The sequence below is a fragment of the Eleutherodactylus coqui genome, chromosome 4 (assembly GCF_035609145.1).
Source record: "Eleutherodactylus coqui strain aEleCoq1 chromosome 4, aEleCoq1.hap1, whole genome shotgun sequence".
Taxonomy (NCBI): domain Eukaryota; kingdom Metazoa; phylum Chordata; class Amphibia; order Anura; family Eleutherodactylidae; genus Eleutherodactylus; species Eleutherodactylus coqui.
Genome location: NC_089840.1, coordinates 80,057,457 through 80,080,524, shown reverse-complemented (window position 1 = coordinate 80,080,524; position 23,068 = coordinate 80,057,457). Strand labels below are relative to the sequence as shown.

Here is a 23,068-nt window from a genome sequence, read left to right as displayed (position 1 = left end):
TTTTGATTCTAGCTATGGTGTCCAATTACTTTAGGTAGCATAGTGTATGTACCATTAAAAAAAACAGTGTCCTTTAGAGAAAATTCTATCACGGTTTAAGTAAATAGAGGATAATTAAACTTTAGAGAACAATCCAGTATACTCCCTGTATCAATTCTTCATGTTTTTTTTTTTTAAAGATCTCTGCTTGCTGTCATGCAATGTGAGTCTTCATTTTCTTTCATTCCAGTGAATAAAAATCTGTCATGGCATGATACATTTATCAGAACTGTGTCTTGCACCTGTGTGTCCATCATACATTCTTGATCACCTTGAACTAAGCAATGATAGCTGATACTGCAAGCAGAGATCCTGGCAAGCTCCGAGGAATAAATGCAGTTCAATGGAAAACTGTATCAGTTTTCATGATACCCAAAAAATAACATGTAGTTGTTAAAAGCGGAATACCCCTTTAAATACATAACCGATGGCTATCTATTAAATGAACGGCATCAACAAGAAAGAACAGGAGAGGAAATAGCATTTAATATAAAAAGTTGCTAATAGTAATTAAAGATCTGTATGATCCCAGCATATTTCTGAATACTAAATAAATCTATTGAGAATTGCACTATTAAATTAACTCATCACTCACATTGGTTGATATGTTTTCAGTGCACAAAATGTAACCATTTATTGTGATTATGAACAATGTCGTTTTCTAACAAAAGAAAAAAAAATAGACGTTGCTTATCTTTGGTCCAATGGTATAATAATCCATCCGGTCCTTCTTCTAGTAAAATGGGACTTTTTGCAGACTAACATCAATGTTGTCAATGCCCCTCCCCCGATCCCCTCCAATGGTAGAAAGTTGAATCAGCAAGAGATCCCTGCACCAATCAATCATTGGAAAACTCTCAGGGTAGCTTGGTTTTATCTCAAACAAACGATAGTAACATTTCAGATTTTGGGTGGTATTAGTTCCAAACTAATACGAAAAAGGTTAACACCTGGTCTTGTGAGTCAATGACTCCCCAAATAAATGAAATCAAAAGGATATGCAAACTCATGACCTACAAGAAGCATTTGGAAAAGGGGAAATTCTGTATAGCTAAAGAACATCCGGTATTCCACCGCCATGTTCGATAGACACAGCTAGGGTAGACATTATGCATAAAAAAGGTGCAACAAACCACAATATCACTGACAATTATAAACATAAATAAATAAAAAATACAGTATTTTTTTTTGCAACTATTATGCAATATAATTTCAGAAACCTGCTGTAAAAAGAATCACATTATAAAGCATTCTTACAGCATTAATCTTCAGCTTACTACTGCTTTAGTATCTGCAGTGACCTAAATTGGCCACCAGGTGGAGTCTCAGTCATGTATAGACACAATTGTGCCACGATTCTTGATTACATTCTCCGCAGGAAACCTTACAGAGAGAGGGCACTTGTTAAGGATGCACAATAACTTTCAGTCTATTTGTTAATAACCGGAATAACCCAATCTATAAATTCATTTTTTGTGTGGCCCTCAAGCTCTCTATATTTCAGGGCCACTTTTATATAAATAGCAATCATAACCACTTGAATAAATGAGAACAAATGTAATATTTATCCACATACAGCAGCCACGCTCTATCCGGACACACGCTGAACTGTACAACATACGCACGTGTATGCAGCACCTTCTCTTAATGCAGACAGCACGCGCACTGTTTAACCCTTGCACATCCACTCCGAGGCCACCGACAGGCGTAGCATACACAGCGACTCTGCGCAACCACGCTGCATTTATGAACGGATAGTAAAACAACCAGAAGGGGGGAAGTACTGAGTACACATCGCATTCACGCAAGTCCTCAATCATCCAAGAAGCTCACTTGGAACCAGCCTACACATCCACGCTCCATTCACAGATTGAAAAGAACCAAACATCCTGCCCGGACCAAGAAACAATGTCTGCAGAAAGACCCACACAGTCATACGCAGACTCACAGACAACTACCCTGTCCCCCGTCCCATAAATTGCCCCACTCCCTTGTCCACCTGCAGCTCCTCACTTATCGCTTCGGAGGGTGTTGCTGCTGCTGCTGCCGCTGGGCTCTGGACAGCACCCTTAGGTGCCGAGTGCTCAGGAAGTAGATTCGAGCAATGAATCGCAGAGGAGCCCGTGGTGGCTGCTGTTGTTGACCGTTGCTGCGCCCCAGAGGTGGGACACATCCTGGGGACTGGGCAGACGGACCCTGAAAAGGAGACAGCACCTCCGCGGGGATCAACAATGCAGGTGCCATTCCACATGGCAGAGGAGGCAGGCGGAATACAGCAGGGGGCATCTGTGAAGGAGCAGCAGGGGATGGGATTGGTTGAGCACTGGCCTGAGGGGTTTGATCTCTGGGATTGTGGGGTTTCTCCTTGGGATTGGAAGGCAGTTTCCTTTCAGGGGGCATTTTGCTGGTTTGGATGGGCAGTTCTCGAGGTCGAGAAGGCTGTTTGCCCCCAGGAGCCACATCACGAGAATCCCGGTTCGGGGGCATTTTGGTGGATTGAGGGACAGGCAAGGCCTGCTTAAGGGGCAGTTTTCTGGATTGTGGGGGAAGTTCCTGAAGTTTTGGGGCCAGGTTCTGGTCAGAGGGTAGTTTGGTGGGTGGTTGAGGGGGCAATTCCCGGTCAGGAGGCAGTTCTTGGTTTTGGGGGGTTGTGTCCTGTTCAAGAGTCTCTCCCAGAAGCTCCAGCAGCTTCTCATTCTGGATCCTGCGGATGTGACATTGAGCCCGTAGCAAGTGGTAAGAATCCAGGAAAACAAGGAGAGGGAGGGAGCCCTCCAGGAACAGCTGAGAGAGGGCCTGGCGTGGGGTTGGGAGATGTCACAGATGTAAAGACATGCACGGTAAGAACATGACAGTGTAATGGATTCAATTCAGCCAGCAGAGATTGCAGAGCAATGGTGTGAGACACAATGACAGAAACAAAGGGGGAGTAATAATGAATATGTGGAAGATGAACCAAGAGGGGGAAAAGGTTAGAGAAAGAGAGAAAAAGATTGCGTTAGATGTAGATGTTCAACGGGCCGAGGTTCAGATTAGCTTTTATTTCACTGAAAACAAGTTTAATAAGGATAACTCTTTGTCAGTCCCCACAAATGAGACTTTCTTACACATTAAACGGTAGCAGAACAGTTGTGCTCATAATGCATTTACATGACAAATGGACAAAAACACTGCAGAATTTGTACAAAGTTCACATTATTAATACTGCTTTTGGAGAATCTGAGCTTGGCATGTGGGAATCATCAACGCACACTGACCTCACATTCTGCCTCGGTGCTCTGCAGCTCCTCCTGCAGGTGGCTGAGTGCAACATGTGGATTACATTCCTGCAAGAGGCACTCTACAAAAAGACAAACATATAATTAGTTCCTTTGTAACAACCCGTAACAAGTCATGTGGCTTGATGCTGACAACACTAGGCAACAAAAGGGGAAAAAAAAAGAATTGTTCCTGGAAATTTTAACCCTTTCAAATCCAATTTCCCTGCCACCCGCACGCTCCCCGTCTCGTATTTATTTTCGGTGGGAAAGCGCATTGCGGATTCCTTGGAATTACTCAACATGAGTCATGATGATTTTATCAGCAATTTTTTTTAGATGAATAGGGATGAGCGAGTATACTCGCTAAGGCACCACTCGCTCGAGTAATGTGCCTTAGCCGAGTATCTCCCCGCTTGTCCCGAAAGATTCGGGTGCCGCCGCGGGGCGGGGAGCTGCGGGGAAGAGCAGGGAGGAACGGAGGGGAGATCTCTCTCTCCCTCTCTCCCGCCCGCTCTGCCCCGCTCCCCGCCGCAACTCACCTGTCAGCTGCGGCGGCCCCCGAATCTTTATGGACGAGCGGGGAGATACTCGGCTAAAGCACATTACTCGAGCGAGTAGTGCCTTAGCGAGTATACTCGCTCATCTCTAATAATGAACCCTTTCCAATCCAGTGTTGGGACCTCATCCGATTGGGACTATTTCCCTGCATAGTTCCAATGTCGGGCGAAGGCTAACACATGTTTCTAACAGTATGCAGGACAGAGCTTCGATGTTGGAGACTATTCTACATATGTGTGTTACAGTTTACAGGACAGAGCTCCGATGTCTGAGGCTGTTGTGCATATGTATGTTACAGTATACAGGACAGCGCTCCACCCGACATCGAAGCCCTGTTCTGTATAGTGTAACATACATACGCAGAACAGCCTCAGACATGGGAGCTCTGTCCTGCATACTGTAACATACATATGCAGAACAGCCTCTGTCCTGCATACTGTTAAAAATGTGTTGGCCCTCGTCCAACATCAGAGCTATGCAAGGAAATCTTAATCTCAGATGAGGGCTGACACTGGAGTAAAAGGGTTAACACTGGTTTTGTGTTGCCTAGGTCAAAAGATACAGGTAATATGCTTTAATTGAGTCTGATCTTTGGTTTTGTACCAAATGAACTGATGTTTTAGCTGGCCCTATATCCTATGCAGCATACTGTGTCACTGTACACATCACACCCAGTCATTGCACATTGTGAAGAAATGTGTCATTGCACACGGCACATGCATCTGTTTGTTTTTGCAAGTCCAGAGCTGCCTGGAAACCTGAAGTATACTTTCTGCGGTTTACAGGAGACAATCAGACAAAACAAAGGATGTGCATTGGGTTTCCCATGGCATCAAGAGGTTGTAAGAGATGCAGGTTTTCTAAAGGCCTTGACATGTTGCAAGTATATATTTGCAACCTCACAAGGCGATGGGAAAACTAATGCGTATACCTGGTTTGTCTGATTGTGTCCTGTAAATAACACAGCCAGGTAAAATACCGGGTCAGTTGGTACAAAACCATAGTTAGGACTCAATAAAAGCACTATTACCAATTACACGTGATCTAGGCAACAAAAAACTAGCGTTACATTCATTCCAGAGAACAAAAAAAACTTTTTTATTAACTACTATGTTTCCCCAAAAATAGGATCTACCTAAAAAAAAAAGCCCTACCCTGATTTTTCGGGGAGGATTAAAATATAAGCCCTACCCTGAAAATAAGCCCTAGCAAGATTACTTAAAAAAAAAAAAAGCAATACATTAGCTAGCAGGCAAAGTCCAGGTCCTCCCGCTGCTCTCCGGAGCTCCAGCACACTTGCTTCAGTCTTCAGCTACCAGCAGAAGATCGCTTCCTGGTTATGGGATTCATAAATCCCACCTCCAGAAAGTAATGGCTGTGACTGGTTCTTGAGCGCTACTTAGGCAATCAATGCAGCACTCGATGAACCAATGCAATGGCTGTGATTGGTTCATCAGGCGCTGCATTGATTGGTTCTCCAGCTCTGCTCAGTCAATCACAGCCATTGCATTGATAAGGCGGGATAAATGAATTGGCTATTCAGTGCTGCGGCTCAGCCAATTCACAAATCCAGCCTCCACAACGTGATGGCTGTGATTGGTTCTTCGAGCGCTGCTCAGCCAATCAGAGCCATCGCTTCCTGGAGGCAAGATTTATGAATCCAATAACCAGGAAACGATCTTCTGTCTGTAGCCGAGGACTGAAGCAAGCACGCCGGAGCTACAGAGACCAGCGGGAGGACCCGGACTGCGTTTGCTAGGTAGGTATTATAAGACATCCCCCAAAAATAAGACCTAGTGCCTCTAAGACAGAGTCTCATTTTCGAGGAAACAGTATTTACCTAGTGTTATTTGTGGGTGAATAAATGTTACTTGATTTGAATTAGATTCACTGATTATATGCAAACAAGTATAAGGAAAAAAATCACAACTTGTATTGAATGACATGGCCTATTTTGGCCCTAAGGATGCCATACTCCTTGGGGGATTTTTATCTCCACTTCCCAAAAGCCATTACTTTTTTATTTTTCTGCCAACTAGGCCATATGAGGACTTGGTTTTGCGTGGCAAACTGTAATTTTTATTGGTACCATTTTATTTTCAGCCGCTTAGATTTTTTACAGCATTACTCATAGAGCACCAATTACATGATACATTTTTTCTGCATGTTGGCATCACTATGACGATACCAAAATTATATATATTCTTTTTTTAGCTTTTTCAACTTTTGCCCAATAAAAACGCTTTTGTTTGGAAATTACATTTTTTTGCATTGCTGCAGTCTAAGTCCTATAACTTTTATATTTCTCCATAGACAGAGCCCTGTTACGGCTTGTTTTTTTGCTGTGCAGGAAAAATAGTGTGTTCAGTTTATTGTACAGGTTGATACCAAATATATATGTTTTGTTTTTCTATATTAAGAGAGGAAAGTGGACAAAAAAGCTTCCTCTTTATTACTATCTTTTTACGTGTTTTTTTTTTTTTTTACTTTTTTGTAGATTTTTTATGTCCCTGTAGTAGGGGACTTGAACCAGAAAAGTTTTGATCGCTCTGATCAAATCAATACTTATGTACTGCAATGCATTATTGCTTACAATAGCGATTACATGGGACGACGATGGCATAAAGGAACCCTCTGTGAACCCTTTACATGCCACGATCTACATTAATGTAAGGTTTTAATAGTGGGGATAGGTGAGAACACGATCCCTGCTGTTGCAGTGGGGGGTCAGCTGTTAATGACAGCCGGCTCCTATTGCAGGATGCCATGGGCTCAACTTCTGAACCCATGCCATCCACAGGTTGTTAGTTTGTGATCTGTAGTGTTAAGTACTAGCCAGGCAGGATGTAATCCTATGTCCTATGACATTAAAGGGGTTAAAGCTACTGATAAAGATGTTTTAAATGTCTCCCCGCAACGTTTTACCCATTTTCTATCCATATGCTCTGCCGTTAGAGACTGCGTATCGCATTGCGCGTGTAATATTTATCTTTTTAATTACTTTTTTAAATTCCCCGCTCTGTTTCAGAGCAAACGGTGCCCATACGCAGCGCATACAAATATATATGGCTCACGCCACATAGAACACGCTGCGATGTATTTATCTTGCGTATCGATACGCAGTATCTACACGTCAGTCTGCATGGATCAATGAAAGTCCATTGACCTTCATTGACTCCATTCACCGCGTACTACATGCGCAGGATTTACACTCTGTACATTAGTTTCAACGGTGCCCTACGTGGAATGTGCGTGCAACATGCACTATCTTGGCACGTATTACACGCGCATACATGCACATACATGCCAATATAGTGTATAGGGGATTGTCAGAAAGCACCAGTACGCAATGCATTGCATACTGCGTCGTGCTCCCCGTGCGGGTGATACGCATGCGGTAACACGCCTGTGTAAGAGAGCCCTAAAGGATGTCTGTCAGCAAAGGGCTCTCTTTCAGCCCCTTGTTGCGCTCCACCCTGCCTGCGCCGCGCGGTGTGATCGGACACAAGCGCTGTGACTTAGCCGTCACATCATGCTGGAAGAGAGTCGGTCTACTCGCAGGGGAGGACCACCCATTAGATGGTCGGGGGGTCATTACCATATAATATGGGAGATGGCTATTCGCTGATATCTTCGCGGAGGAGACACTTTGCCGTAAATGTAACGTTGGGTTTGTTGTGCAAGCTTGTATATACCAGCTCATTAGGTTCAAAGGGCAAATGTAGCTGACAGACTTCCTTTAACATCGGTGAACTGTAGCATAACTTTGGAGCTATGCCGTCTACCACTGATTGTGCTTTTACTCTAATTTTGTTACATCCGTTGGTCATGATCAGCGCCGTGTCCCCCGTGTTGTCTGCAGCAGACGCTGCATCTCCTGCCAGTTTCCTCATCCCCTTAGGGTGCAGCATGCGTCTGACCAAACTATTAAACGGACAGCGCGGATTACCCAGCTTTTCCATCCCTGGCCAATCTGGACAAGCCCATGGCTATTGAGGGCACCCTCCCTTGCTGGCAGATACCGGAGCAATTAGTTAATTTTGGTATGTAATGGTGTGCACTGGATCTGACGGATTCCTGATTTGACCTGTGCTTGTTCTAGTCAGCTTTCCCATCTTCTCCTGACCTCAGCGTGTTTTTGGACCATGTTATATCTATCTGTTATAGCAATATGCAATAATTCTTCCTGTCCTGACCTCAGCACTGTTCTACAACCATGTGTCTGCTTGCTCCTCCGGTACCGCACTGCGGCTACCCTGACCAGCTTGTGTTAGTTGCTACTCAATGCAGTCAGAGCCGGAAGTGTAATGGGAGACATTACTTCCATTGATTTCAATGGGAGCGAAGCCAGCTATTACACTTCCGGCAGTGATCACCGATGAAGACGTCTGGCCCGCCACACTCACAGCGGGTTAGGCAATCAGCTCATTGTCAAGATCCCGAAAGGCGGATAGGTCACCAATAATGAAAGTCACGGAATACCTCTTAAAAGGGGTTATCCAAACTGGGGCAACAACTTTCTGAAACTAATGGTGATGGTCATCATGAAATACTTCTCCTTTTACAAATAAAACTCCTCACTGTGGGTAGATACAGTCCCCGAATCTTCTTAACCTTGGCTTTCTAAAACTTTCAAGACTTATTTTTTTCTAATTTCATTAGTTGTTCCCTTTAACTATTTCGTATTGTTCTTTTACAAAATTTGTTGTGACAATTTCTGTCTAATGATTGGCCCTCATATAGAACATGGGTGTGAAGGTTGCACATAGGAAACATTTGTGACTATAGTTTCTTCTAAAGGTGCAACCTGTTACTAATGGGATTGTCTCATCAAGACAAGGCTTACCCATACACCCTATTAGGCATATAGGCATCATAATAGGTCGACCCCTTACTGGGATCTTCCTATTCCTCTTAACCAGAAAAGTTCTAACAGACTTGACCCATTTATGTATTACATGAATTACCAGTCAGAACTTCCCCTAGTGATAGCAATAATATTCTTTCACTTACTGATGGGTGGGACTCTGATTGCCGGGACCACCAGAAATCCTCCAGAGAAGGAGCCGCACTAGTCAAATGCTACATTTGCACAGTGGTGTTCCTATCCATTCGCTGCACAACAAACTGGAATGGAGCCGTTTTACAGTACCTTTTATTGCATTTCCCCCACCACTCATGAAATGATGACATATTCTATATGTTGGATGCCTTAGGCCATGAATAAGTACAACAATTATTAGTTTTATATATATATATATATATATTCATGCAGTTACTTAAGATTTGTCTCTCTGAAGATGCTGTGAAAATTGTGACAGACTTGTGCGATGCGAGACGCACAAATCTTGCACGAATATGAACCCCATTCTTTTGGATGGGATCATATAGCTCCTGATCACTGTCTGTACTCAGAACAACGACAGAGAAAGAAGTTTCCAGATTGCTCTCCTCTGCTTGATCCACCACCTGTGCTAGGACCCTCTCCCCTCACACCTCCTCCGATCCCTCTTCCCGGTGGTTATCTCCCATCTCACCACTATATTCAACCTCTCTCTGGCATTTATCCCACCTCTTTCAAACATGCTATCATATCCCCACTGCTAAAGAAACCGACTCTTGACTCAACCAATGCTGCCAACTATGACCCATCTCCAATCTCCCCTTCATCTCCAAACTACTAGAATGCCTGCTTTACTCCTGCCTTATAAGCTATCTATCAGAAAACTCTCTTCTTGACCCCCTGCAGTCCGGCTTCCACCCCCTAGACTAGACAGAAACCGCCCTTACAAAAGTGTCAAACGACCTCCTGACGGCCAAATCGAGGGGCGAATACTCCCTACTGATCCTCCTAAATCTCTCTGCATTTGACACTGTTGACCATAAACTCCTCCTCAATATCCTTCGCTCCATTGGACTAAAGAACACTGTGCTCTCCCGGTTCTACCTAGCTGACGGCTCACTCAGTGTCTCCTTTGCTGGCTCTACTTCCCCTCCTCTTCCCCTTGCTGTTGGGGTCCCCCAGGGCTCGGTCCTTGTTCCCCTCCTCTTCTCCATCTACACAGCCTCTATTGGACAAACCATCAGATTTGGCCTTTAATACCACCCTTACGCTGATGACACCCAGCTATACACCTCTTCCCGTGACATCATAGCAATATTCCTCCAGAACGCCACCGACTGTCTGTCCGCTGTCTCTAACACTATGCTCTCTTAAAACTCATAAAACTGAACCACTCAAAAACTGACGTACTGGTATTTCCGCCCTTCACTAACCGACCTCATCTTGACATCTCCATCAAAATGTGTGGCACCACCATAACTCCCAGACAGCACGCCCACTGCCTTGGGGTTATATCCGACCCCGATCTGTCCTTTAACCCCTATATCCAATCTCTCACCTGAACACGTCACCTGCATCGCAAGAATCTGCTCTTTTCTCACTGTGGACGCGTTAAAAACGCTCACTGTTGCCCTCATCCACTCTCGCCTCGATTATTGCAACTCGTTGCTGATCGGCCTCCCCCGCATCAGACTCTCCCCTCTCCAACCCATCCTGAATGCTGCAGCCAGGCTCATCTTCCTGTCCAGCCACTACTCGGACGCTTCTGCCCTGTGCCAGTCACTCCACTGGCTGCCCGTCAAATACAGAATTCAGTTCAAACTCAATACCTTCATCCATAAAGCTCTCCATTTCACAGCCTGCCCTACAGTGCTTTCCTCATCTCAATCCACCACCCAGCCCACGCCCTCCGCTCCGCTAATGAAATCAGATTAAGTGCCCCTTTAATTTGAACCTCTCTCTCCTGCCTCCAAGACTTCTCCAGAGCAGCACCAGTCCTCTTGAACGCGCTACCCAAAACTATCCGGGCTATTCCTGACGCACACAAATTCAGGTGTGCTCTAAAAACACACCTCCTCAGGGGGGCATACCATATTCCCTAAACCAAACCCTTGTTACTCCACCTGATAACATGCTCCCTGTCCTACAGACTGCAATCCCTGCTAGTCGCAATCAACCACCCCCTGCAGTCATACTAATTCAGCCACCATACGGCTTAAGTCTGACCACTGTCTAGGAATATAGCATCCTACAATCTCCACCTCGCCATACCGTGCACATCTCCAGCCCCTTTACCTTCTGTATCACCCCATTACTTGTAGTATGTAAGCTCGTTGGAGCAGGACCCTCACCCCTATTGTTTCCATCAATCAATTACTATATGTAACCGTGGTTTTTGTATCTTTGTTTTTTGTATCTGTTCACCCTGTTTTGTAAGCGCTGCGGAATATATTGGCGCTATATAAATAAAGATTATTATTATATACATGAGCAATTTCTGCAGTGCGGGAAAAAAAAAAATCACGACATGTACTATCTTTGGGTGTTTCCTCGGAAAGCATTGCCCATTGTTTTCAATGGGTCGGAAAAAACATCATACGGCCTGTGATGTGCACGTGAGTGCAATGTGACGTTTGCCACTGAAAGCAATGGAAAACACTTGCTGGTTCAACGGCGCGTCTTTCAGCTGCGCCGGAGAATCGCAACTGTACTGAAGTGATGGGAGAGGTTTTTCACGCTTGGCTGTGTGAAACTAGGCTACAGCTGTATTTACTCGGACGAGTTTCTCATGCAAGTTCCTTCCGATTCAGATATGGACAGAACATGCATGAGAAAATAACCCATTATTTTGTGGGTTATACATATGGGCAATAGTTCTCTCGGACTGACAGTCCAATATAGAGAAATCGCAGCGTGTATTACTTTTGAGTGATACTGCCCATTCATTCCTATGGCTGCATGCAAGAAAAAAAAAATTGCATCACACCCCTTATGGAACCAACATGCGATTTTCAAGCATGTGAGAAACACGCATGAAAATCACATGTGCAGTGGTACAATTCGTTTTTCGCACAAAACGTATTGCAATCGCTTGTAAATCGCATGTTTACGAGCACGATATCGATCCAAGTTCCTCAAATCGATATTGCATTCGCCAGCGTAAATACACCTAATATATCTTATTTAGAAAAATGGTTTTTCCAGCTTGCTAGGATCAAATCTGAAGGTCCAGGGCAGCGAGTTCCACAGAATGGGTGCAGCTCGAGAGAAGTCCTATTGGTTTCCCAAAATAAGTGGTGCCCACCACCACAGAAATAGCGTCCCATTCAGCCAACCGCCCCTATGTTTATGGCAGTGTCAAGGACATTGTTATGTCATGTGTGTGCTCTCCACCAACAAGAAGATCTTCCCCTGAACCACCCAGTGTTTGGGCCCTTTTACACGGAACGATTTTTGATCAGATTCTTGCTAGGTTATACAAATCAGAACCATAATCGATATATAATTGATCCACATGACCACTGCAGCCAATCACAGACCTCAGCAGTAATACTGTCATGTACGACATATGACCACGGATCCCAGTGACTGGCTACAGTGGTCATGTGAATGACGAACCTCTGTAGGAGCTTCCAGGACTGGCGCTGCAGAGACCAGAGCAGCTGCATCGTACCACTGGGACAGCTAAGGGGTGAGTATTACAAAGTTTGTTATTTTATATCTTTCCCTACCGTTAGGACATTTTTAAAAGTCCCAGAAAACCCTGTAAAAGCAGCCCGACATTATCAAAAAGCCCAACAAATTTCCATCAATCAGAACCAATGATTTTGGATCCATGTACATACTGATCAACAGCAATGTTAATAGTTAAATCACTATTATCATAACACGGCACAATAAAAAAGTTGTACCATCAAGATAAGCCCCCTCTCTAAAAACATCGTCCTTAGAATCAGCTGATCGCTGCGAGTCATAAATGTCAGGGAAAGTTTCATCCAGCCTGACATTTAGTAATGTTACACAGCACCCGTTTAAACGAATGGGCAACCATGTACTACATATCGGGTCCAAGTACTTCGGAGTGAGAGTCACTCCTCTTAGTCTACTTAAATTTCAGTTCACTACGTAATTCATCTTACAATAACATGCCTTTTAGCCACTAGAATAACCTAATGCAGAATAAACAGTAAGTTTATAGTCTACTACAATGAGCATAACCTCTTCATCCAAGTTACACTAAACTCTAACCCTTTGCAATCCAATTTTGGATTCAGGGTTTCCTAAGGGGTTTTCTCTTTCTGCCATTATACAATGGTGCCATCTGCTGGCTAGAGCCAGTACTGTAGTATGGGACATGCTGGAGAGGCCCCCCGGCAACAGATCGACCAGTAATCTACAGTAAGAATACCCTGCCGGGCGTCTTCCGACATCGGAGCTGTACAGCCTTCAATCAGAATGTCTTCAGACGTAAGACAGTGGATTGGAAAGGGTTAAATGTTCACTAGAATATAAAGTAAGCTACTGAAATGATGTCACTATTCCCAAGTCCTGCAGTAAACTCCACATACACCTCATCCCCAAGGTAATGCATTTATGTGCTAGAATGAATATTCTTAAAGGGGTTGTCCGGGTGTGATGCGATCTTGTAAAACTGGATCCCAATCTGTTAAAATGATAAAAGCAGGGGTGCTCGCCCATCCTCATCCACAGCAATCCAGCGCTGCGATCTTCCCGATCTTCTCCTGGCATCATGGTCCCAGCATTTGAGCAGTGATGCTAGAACAGGATAGGATTGCTGCAGCCTCTGATTGGCTGCAGCAGTCAGGTGGTAGCCTATCCCAAACAATGGGAGGAACGCAGGGCTGCAGCGCTGGATCGTGGGGGATATAAGTACTGCAACTTTCATTGCTTTAACAGATTTGGATGCAGTTTTAAAATATCGCATCTCACCTGGACAACCCTTTTAACAAGAATGGATAGAAAAAAATAATGTGCATTTTTATAATACTCAACCCCAATATTTAGGTACATTTTTTGGTCATGCCTCATTAATTTGGTCTATGTTTTATATCGGTATAAAGGTTGAGTAAGTGCGATTGCCATGGTGTTAGGTATCTTAAATTAAGGCCCATCCCCACAAGTAGAGTATTTGGGGCCGCGCATAGGGCCTCATCATAGCCCATGAGGTCATGCACATTGATGTTTTTGATGCAGACCAAAAAAACTCATTGCATGTCCTATTCCTGACCGTATCATGAGCGAGAAACAAGACATGCAAATGCATGTCAATGTGCTGCCTCAACGCAAATCGAACCGCACATGGACTTGTGTCCGATGAGAGACAGCAACTTACATTTACGGCTAGTGCGCATCTAGCCTGAGACTAATTGTCATCTTCCTCCTTTATAGGAGCTTGGTTATTCTTTAAAGTCAATGGGATTTCAAACAACCACATGAAGTACTAACTTCTACTGTCTTCTATGGAGGACAAGAGTCACATAAAAGTGGCAATCGGCTACAACTATTTACAGCCATGACAAAGTCATTGTATAGATTTGCATTCTTTTGGTTTTGGGAAGCAATACTTCGGTTTCCCTTCAACTGCCAAAGTTACCATAAAACCCGGCCAAAAATATACAAGCTGCCTTGATATTCCTGCATATTAGTCTAAACCATCACCATCTCGGATACACTCCAAGGAAGCTGTAAGGGTATGTTCACACGTTCAAGATCTGATGAGGATTTAAATGTGGATTCAATACCCAAATCCTCAAGAAATTCACTAATATTTTGCCTTCAAGTAAGTGAACGGGGCATTTTATGCCACCCTATAAAAAAAGAATCCAAGAGAAGAAGGAGCGCGCTCATCCAAAGCAGCGGATTAGCCCTACTGAAGGACAATGGGATTAATCCCTGTGTGGATCTGCTGCAGAATCCGAAGTGCCGGCCTTGGATCCTCTTGATGGGTGAGGATATCCATAGTCCATAGTGATAAGAAGCCAGTGCTGCAACTATCAAAAATTTGCAGGTGTACAAAGTGGTGGATCCCAACAAGAAAGTACTTGTAGTTGTCCTCAGCAACTACACTGGCAGATATGGACAGGATAATGCACCAGATTAGACGTATTATGGTCAGGATTCCTATTCATATGGGCAAAAAATTACAAGCAGAACTAGAAGAACTGGAGGAGATCATTTTTAGCTCAGTCAGGAACCCCAAACTTACTGAATTTACCCAAACAAAACTGAAAAGTTTCCCCCTTCGAGAAATTGCCTACACATTTCCGATATGCAGATAATCAGTGGAAATAACAATAAAACTGAGATTTTGACCTTCTTTGGAATGTTTGATGTATTGGAAGAAATGAATATCATCATTAGTTCATGAGGGAAATCATTATATTTGGCAGATGGGTCTGGCACAAGGACTCACTGAGAGAACGGCACTCACGGATTTTTCGTAGTTTCCCACGACAAGATGCACACGTCTCGCGCAACAGCTGGTACTTAATTGCCAGGTTGGCTTTTCCCGTCTCCAGACGTGGGCGAAGGGACAAGTTTTTCTGAGCAAGCTCAAAGTTAGAGGCCAAAGAGGTTTTTCTTTCCTCTTGGAGAGACTGCACCTAAGAAAGGAAGACAGAGATATGGTAACAGACACAGAACATGGGAGTGCAAAATTATACACAGATCTGACTATATTCTTGAGGAGCATGGTGGGTATCTGTGACCAAGACAAACATACAACTTCCATCTGGGTCTTACTGCCCATGGTGTCCCTATAATTTGCAATCCTACTTTATAAAGCTCATTAGCAATAATGTTTAGACTAGGGTTGTACATTATCCATTGGTATCGGTAAACCTGCAACCTCAATGTTTCAATGTTGCAACAATTGCTTTCTTGAATCATAAGTAGTTTTGAAAATGGTGATTTTACATTCATCCACCTGAACTGAAGACACATTATAAATGCTAATATTTAAAGAGGTTCCCAGGGACTTTTACTATTGATGACCTATCCCAGGGTGGGTCATCCATACTTGATCAACACCAGGTCCGTCGTTCAGGAGGCCCAACGATCAGCTGTAGGCTGGACCCACTTTCAGGGCGGACAGCAGTGGAAATTGATCATAGAATGGTAGAGTTAGAAGGGACCTCCAGGGTCATCTGGTCCAACCCCCTATATAGCTGTCAACATTGCAACGGCCTGGGGTGGTATTGCATTGAATTCAATGGGAGCTACGGCTATAGTACCAATCTGGGCCACTGCAATACAGGCAGTGCTATCTGCTTTCAGCACTGTTTGCACTGACAGCAGCCCAGTGAGCAGCTGATTGACAGGAATCTCAATTACCAGATCATGCCAAGCAACTATTGAGAATAGGTCATCAACAGTAAAAGTCCTGGACAACCCCTTTAAGCATTTGACCTCCCACAAAATCTTTAGAACTATTATAAAAGCTTGTTATATGCAAGCCAAGGAAGCATAGCTAGGTGATGTCTGGTGGCACATGTGCCCTGGGTACCAAGAGTAGGATGGGTGGTTGTAAGAAGCCGCAGTCTACCTTGGAAGGCTGTTTAGATAGAGGTCTAGGGCAACAATGCTCTTGAGAAGAAATCCTACTTATGACTTTGGTTATTAACAGCGTAGAACAGCCAGTCCGGCTGTTGTTGTAATTCCGATGGGTTGTACAGAGTTGGTGGACCCCTATTCTGGCAATAGGTGCGGGTCCCGTAGGTGAGACTTGCCTCTATCAGATGCTTATGACATATCCTGTGGATATGCCATAAATGTCCAAGATAGGAACACCCTTTTAAGGCCCAATGTCCACAGGTGGATTTGATTTGCAGAATCCGCATGGGTCACCCGCGCGGAAGATCCACAATTCAAAGTGCCTAAAGGGAAGCATTGGCATCCGCAACTGAATTTAAGCAGGCAGATTTAATTTGAGAACCGTTTGTTGCGGAAAACAAATCGCAGCATGCTCCAATTCAGTGCCGATTCCGTGCAGATGGAAATCAATGGGTGCGGACGATCCGCAGTTCATCTGCAAATACAATTGCAGATGCACTGCAGATTTGAAGGTTAAGATTAATTAGGGAAGTAGGGAAAAGGCTGAGAGGTGCGGTTGCGGATGATCTACATTACATCCGCAATGGTTTCGGCTGCGGGAATCTGCATGCGGAATCCGATCCACCCGTGGACATGAGGCCGAAGTTTGATTGATCCAGTTGTTTCCACATTAAGCTCAACATATGACATGTCAAAGGTTCTGGTGCAGAAACAATTAGTTCCAACTATTAGACATTCTTTCTACGGGTCTGAAAAAGTATAAAACCTACTTCAAATTTATCTTGGTCATTACAGAAAGACACCACAATCATAAGCCATCAGATGAGAAATGACATGCACAGCAATGCACATAAACAATACATGTAACAGGTGGGTGAAGTATTTCTTATCTTTTCATGTATGTTCCTTCAAGGACCATTGTACGGTAGAAAATCAGAAAGCTATTGAAGCCTGCGGCAAATCTTCCCATGAATGGCTGACTTTTAATTAATTACAAACTTTCTAAGTCTAGTCAATAGCAACATACCCTCAGCTTCCATAACTAAAGTGAAAGGAATACGGACGCTCATAGGAGTGCTCTGCTCTCCACAACGTCTCTATGGTTAGTACTAACATATGGCTTACTGTTAGAGATGAGCGAGTATACTCGCTAAGGCACATTACTCGAGCGAGTAGTGCCTTAGCCGAGTATCTCCCCGCTCGTCTCTAAAGATTGGGGGGGGGGGGGGCGGAGGGCGGGGAGCGGCGGGGGTTAGCAGGGAGGAACGGAGGGGAGATCTCTCTCTCCCTCTCCCCCCCCCCCCCCCCCCCCCGCACCCTGCCGCAACTCACCTGCCACCGGCGCCGGCCCCCGAATCTTTAGAGACAAGCGGGGAGATACTCGGCTAAGGTACTACTCGCTCGAGTAATGTGCCTCTACTTACTGTACATTATAGATACACTATAAAAGTCCTTGGCTGGAATACTCCTTTACGTTATGCACCTTGTTCCATCGATGTGCTGCAAATCTCATAAGCCTGTATTTTCCTTTGTACATGTTAATTACTACAATAATCCTGTCTCTTTGAGGCACACATGGACAAGCCTCAGGCGCCATGTAGCCAATGGGTCCATAGGTTTGCAGTTTTTGGGTTGGTTTCCAATGATGTCCTTACAAGGTCTTATTGCAGACCACCAAAATGTTGGCCCTAGATTCACATGGATGGCTTTTGTTTTGTCTTAGTTTGAGGTCTACAATACTCATCACCTGCAGATGTAGACTCAGGCTAGGGTTACACATAATAATTTCGGTCCCTGTTCATTATAAGTTGAGCACTCGTCTTGATAAGGGCGACCCTACGTCAGGAACCTGGGGCAACCCTGACTCTCCCTAAATGGTGACAGGGAAAGTGGCAAAAATAAAATGCTAACTCAGTATATGAACCACAAATGTACAGGAGATAAATGTAACACCTCCCCAGATAACGTAAAAAACCAAACAGACCTATCTGAACTGACAAGAGGAACTGGACAACAAGCCACCAACTTGACCAGAAACACCTTCAGGCTGAGAGTCCTCTGAGAGGAGGAGCTAGAATAAAGGAGTACAAACTAATACTGATTGGCCGGCTGGGATAGACACCTCTCAGAAGACCAATCTATCCATGTTCTGGCAGAGAAGTGTCCCCGCCGGTGTCCAGCACCGAAATGACAATGAGCATGCACCACTGTGAGGCTCACGCCCTGACGTCACCCTGGTCCAGATCCTCTGTCACAACAGCTGGCGAGCCATGACACTTGGTATCCTAATAAAACTTTGGATTTCCTCATAAAGTAGTGAAAGGATCAGCTCCACCTCCATACATTTCCCTAAATATAAGACCTACCCTGAAAATAAGCTCTAAAATGAATTGTTTAGGATTTTTGAGGATGCTTGAAATATAAGCCCTACTCCAAAAAGAAGCCCTAGTTACAGTTAATAAAAAAGTCAATTTAAATAGTGTCCAGACAGCTATACATGTAAAAAAGAAAAATCTTTTGGAGCAAAAATTAATTGTAAGACCCTGTCTTATTTTTAGGTAAACAGGGTATTTTATTTATATATATATATATAATGACACTTGAAGTTTATTCTATACATAACCGATTACGACAGAACTGTGACTGGTGATCTATACTTTTCTACCGCACTACGATGAAGTGCATTAGTTGTCTTCACGCAGTTTAATCATAATCACTATTTTCTACAGAATCTGTCACTATCCATTTTTGGGTTTTTTTAGGATTTAGGTCAGAGGGTGACGGACTGATAAAATGATTATTAATTTGTCATTAGAGTTTTCCTCAGTTTAGATCATTTGCAGATTTACATACTATGAAAAATGCAAACAAGGACCTTGTCTGTTACCTTCCAACGCAAGTTATGTATGAGCTCATAGTCCAGGAAGCATTCACTTGAACGTGTTGTATAATGATTACAAGTTAGCCTCTGTCCACAGGATACCACTGCCGATCCCGAGAATGGGGGTCCCGGGTCCTATCCACAGGATTGAGGATAACTTGCTAATGGTGGGGGTCTTACCACTGAGACCCCTGCTAATTCTGAGAATGGGGGTGCCGGGTCCTATCCACAGGATTGAGGATAACTTGCTAATGGTGGGGGTCTTACCACTGAGACCCCTGCTAATTCTGAGAATGGGGGTGCCGTGTCCTATCCACAGGATTGAGGATAACTTGCTGATCGTGGGGGTCTTACCACTGAGACCCCTGCTAATTCTGAGAATGGGGGTGCCGGGTCTTATCCACAGGATAGGGTATAACTTGCTGATTGGAGGGGGTCTCACTGCTGAGACCCTTGCCAATCTCGAGAACGGGACTCCCATGTCCCACTGTGTCGGTCACTATGGGGGTCACTTCTTTTCAGAATGTGACTGGCTGAGCATGGACGATTGATGCTCCATTCATTTCAATGGGGTTGATGAAAATACCTGAGCAGGTGCCACTTGGGTATCTCCACAGTCCCACTGAAAGTAGATGGAGTACCAGCCCACTTGCGCGACCAGCGCTCCACTCAGTGTCCTCCTCACTGTCAGGGGTGCAGTAACCCTGCAGTGAGGAAGATGCGGAAAATTGGACCCCCATTCTCAAGATCATCAAGGGACTCAATGGTGAGACCCCCCCCCCACCACCCCACCACCAATCAGCAAGTTATCCCCTATCCTGTGGATAGAGAATAAGTTTTCACCTTTGTACAATCCCTTTAAGGAGTACAGGACTATGCAAACGTTTTAGGCAGTTGTGGAAAAAATGCTGCAAAGTAAAACATTTTCCAAAAATGAAGGCATCAGATTGGCTCCAAATGTATTAGGATAATGACCCCAAACATCCAGCCAATGTCATTAACAACTATCTACAGGAGGAACAAGGAGTCCTGGAAGTGATGATCTGGCACCACAGAGCCCTGATATCATCATCCAGTCTGTCTGAGATTATATGAAGAGAGAAGGATTTGAGCAAGTCTACATCCACAGAAGATCTGTGCTTAGTTCTCCAAGATGTCTGTAGCAACCTCACTGCTGAGCTCCTCCGAAAACAGGGTGCAAGTATACTAGAAGAATTGATGTTGTTTTGAAGGCAAAGGGTGGTCACACCAAATTTAGATTTCCCTTTTGTTAATTGGCAAAAACGATGAACCCTTCTGTTTTTGAAAGCATTCGTACTTTGCAGCATCTTCCCACACCTGCCTAAAACTTTTGCACAGTCATGGCCAAAAAAGTTTGGATCCCCAATCTAATAAGCATTCTCACCCCGGGGATGGGCGCTGGTAAAGGGCCAGGCAAAACATTTCTTGATGTTGTTTCTTGTAAACATGTTTCTCTTCCAGTAAGTATCTGTGATTGGCTGCAACAATGTTTATCAATATGAAACAATGTATCAACTTGTACATCACACACTTGTCAAACATACTTTGTGCCAAACTTCCCTGGCTCAGGAACTGGTCGCCTTTATGGTCACCTGTCGTCAATGATTATTGTCATGTCTGTGGCCACAGCAGAAAGAACAGAAGACACACTGATAGACTTGAATGAAAGAGACAAAGCCATAGCCAGAAAAGCCCCATAATGAAGACGCAAGTGAAGTGTAAGAGAGTTGTGTGTCAACCAACATGTATCACTGAGAAGAGAAGGAACACGGATGACAAAAAAAAACGAGGAGGAGAGAAAAGGGAACAAAGGAAAAAGATGTAAGGGGAGGGAGACGTAAAGAATAGCCAGCCTGAGAGCTTAGCTCCCCGATACAAAGCATGTCCCCATCGGCGGGCCTGTAATGTCACAAGCAGTGCCGTGCATTGTATACGTGTGTGTAGCAGGTGCACATATATATTTCCACGGAGGCCTCTGTGGATGCAGCATCACAAAGAACGCTACAGGTTCTGTGCACATCATACTGGAGCTACAGGCTTGGGGAATATGTGGGTGGTACAGGCCTAGTCTGTGTTGCTACAATCTCTGCCCATACATCTAAACACGGACTGTTGGGATACAAGTGTTGGCACGATCCCGCCGGATCCTTCTTCTGGCTTTGTGTAAACACATCGGCCGCTGAATGCATGTATACATATAGGAGAGTGATGCTGCAGGAAGCTGCACGTAGACAAGGTGTGGATAGTCCCTCATCTTGAGGAGATGTCAGGGATATAGGCCCTGGCAAGAATAGGGCATGCATGGCACATCCTCAATAGAAAAACTCCATCTGTCTCCTCCTTATCTTGCCCATCTTTACACCCAGGCAATGGCTGGCTTTATTTACAAACAAGTCAATGGCTGTGTGCAGATGTGCAGGAATAAAGGCAACAATGTCTGATGAGGATGAGGATGGTAACAATGAAAATGCAGTGATTGCAGGTAATCATTCCTGCACAGGGGCCTATAGATGGAGGAGCACTGGACTCTGAGCAAGGCACCCAAAAAAAAATGTCATCTATATACCCAAGCAGGTGCAAGCCCCTATAGAAGAGCTGGAGATGATCAGGGAGGGGAGCAGCTCCATTGATACATGCTGCTGCCCAGCTGTAGGGTATAGAAGGGGGTCTGCATGCCAGTCTAGAGGGTGCCAGGGCTTTATGATGGGTGGCTCAACAGGCAGAGTCTGCAGCTGCTCCATGTCTCAGGTGATGTATGGACATAGCAGCACACATATAGACACATAAACAGCTGTCTGCACACAGCAGCCCCACTACCTGCTCGCTCAGGCGGACGATGCGCTGCAGTTTTCCCTCGTCCTGCAGCAGCTGCCGGAGCTGCTCGGTGCTCAGCACCCCAAATCGGTCGGATGGGCTGGAGCCGCCGCCGCCGCTGCTGCTGCCGGCCTCCGGGGAAGGATCAGTACGGGCGGCGGGTTTCGAGCTGCCTGGTTCCGAGGACAGATGGGGGCGGGTGACCCCCGGCTTGGCGCTCTCGTGCTCCGGGGACGGATGGGAGCGGCTCCCCGGGTTCATGCTGCCGGGCTCCGGGTCCACTCTCAATCCCGCGGTCCCCGCAGTCTGCAGCGGGGGGCGCAATACCCGGAGCGGCCACCAGAGGGCGCCCGTAGCCTTCTCTATGTGTCCAGCTCGCAGTGTATTAGCTGCCGCCTGGAGCTGTGTCTGCCTATACACAGAGCTAAATATACCCCGGCCCTGTACAGAGATATATATATATACACGTCTTACTACACCTTCCTGCGTGTCACCTCATGTGCTGAGGGGCGCTGCTGCCGGGGAGTTTCCAGGCATTACACAGCCAGTAACTTTTAGCGGGAAGGGATGTGAGGGATTCCCCTCAGTCGTCCATTGTTCCCAGGGCTGACAGGGATTGTGTGCAGGTCACTTGTGGAGGCTCATATGGTGGCCGCTGAGGGGACGTTAGTCGCGCCGCTCCTCAGGTCACGTCTGGTTAGGGACAACAGTGCGAAAAAATAAACCGGAATATAAGGCGCAACGCCGAGAAAGAATGGGCGCGATTTAATGTATAATATACCGGAATTAGGCGAAATGAGAGGAAAACATCACTAGGAAATATGGCGCATTCATGTAGCGCTCAGGTTCCCGTCTGAAATGGCGGAAATGGCTCTATTACGGAAACCAAAACGGCAAGCTGCATTTTAGCAGGTTTCTGTTTGTTTCAGGCATTTTCGCCACCGGAGAAAATGGCGTAGTTGGCATAAGGCCGCTGTCACACAAGCGTTTTTTTCTGCATATTACGAGCATATCTCTCGGGAGTGAAATAGGTGGCATTAAACCTCCATGTAGATCAATGGGACTTCTCACACTAGCGTT

The 23,068-nt window shown here is 45.0% G+C and overlaps 1 protein-coding gene across 2 annotated transcripts; it reads right to left on the bottom strand.

Moving 5' to 3' along the window:
* Positions 1-601: 601 nt before the first annotated feature.
* VPS37D (VPS37D subunit of ESCRT-I) lies at positions 602-22,313 on the bottom strand. Of its 2 annotated transcripts, none has more exons than XM_066598616.1 (4): positions 21,992-22,313; positions 15,134-15,323; positions 3,297-3,379; positions 602-2,835 (listed from the first exon to the last, which is right to left on the bottom strand). In XM_066598616.1, exons 1-4 carry the CDS (start codon positions 22,247-22,249, stop codon positions 2,053-2,055), a joined length of 1,314 nt encoding a protein of 437 aa, XP_066454713.1. In that variant the 5' UTR covers positions 22,250-22,313; the 3' UTR covers positions 602-2,052. The 2 variants fall into 2 exon arrangements, with proteins under 2 accessions (XP_066454713.1, XP_066454714.1); XM_066598617.1 differs by having other exon boundaries at positions 15,152-15,323.
* Positions 22,314-23,068: the final 755 nt, after the last annotated feature.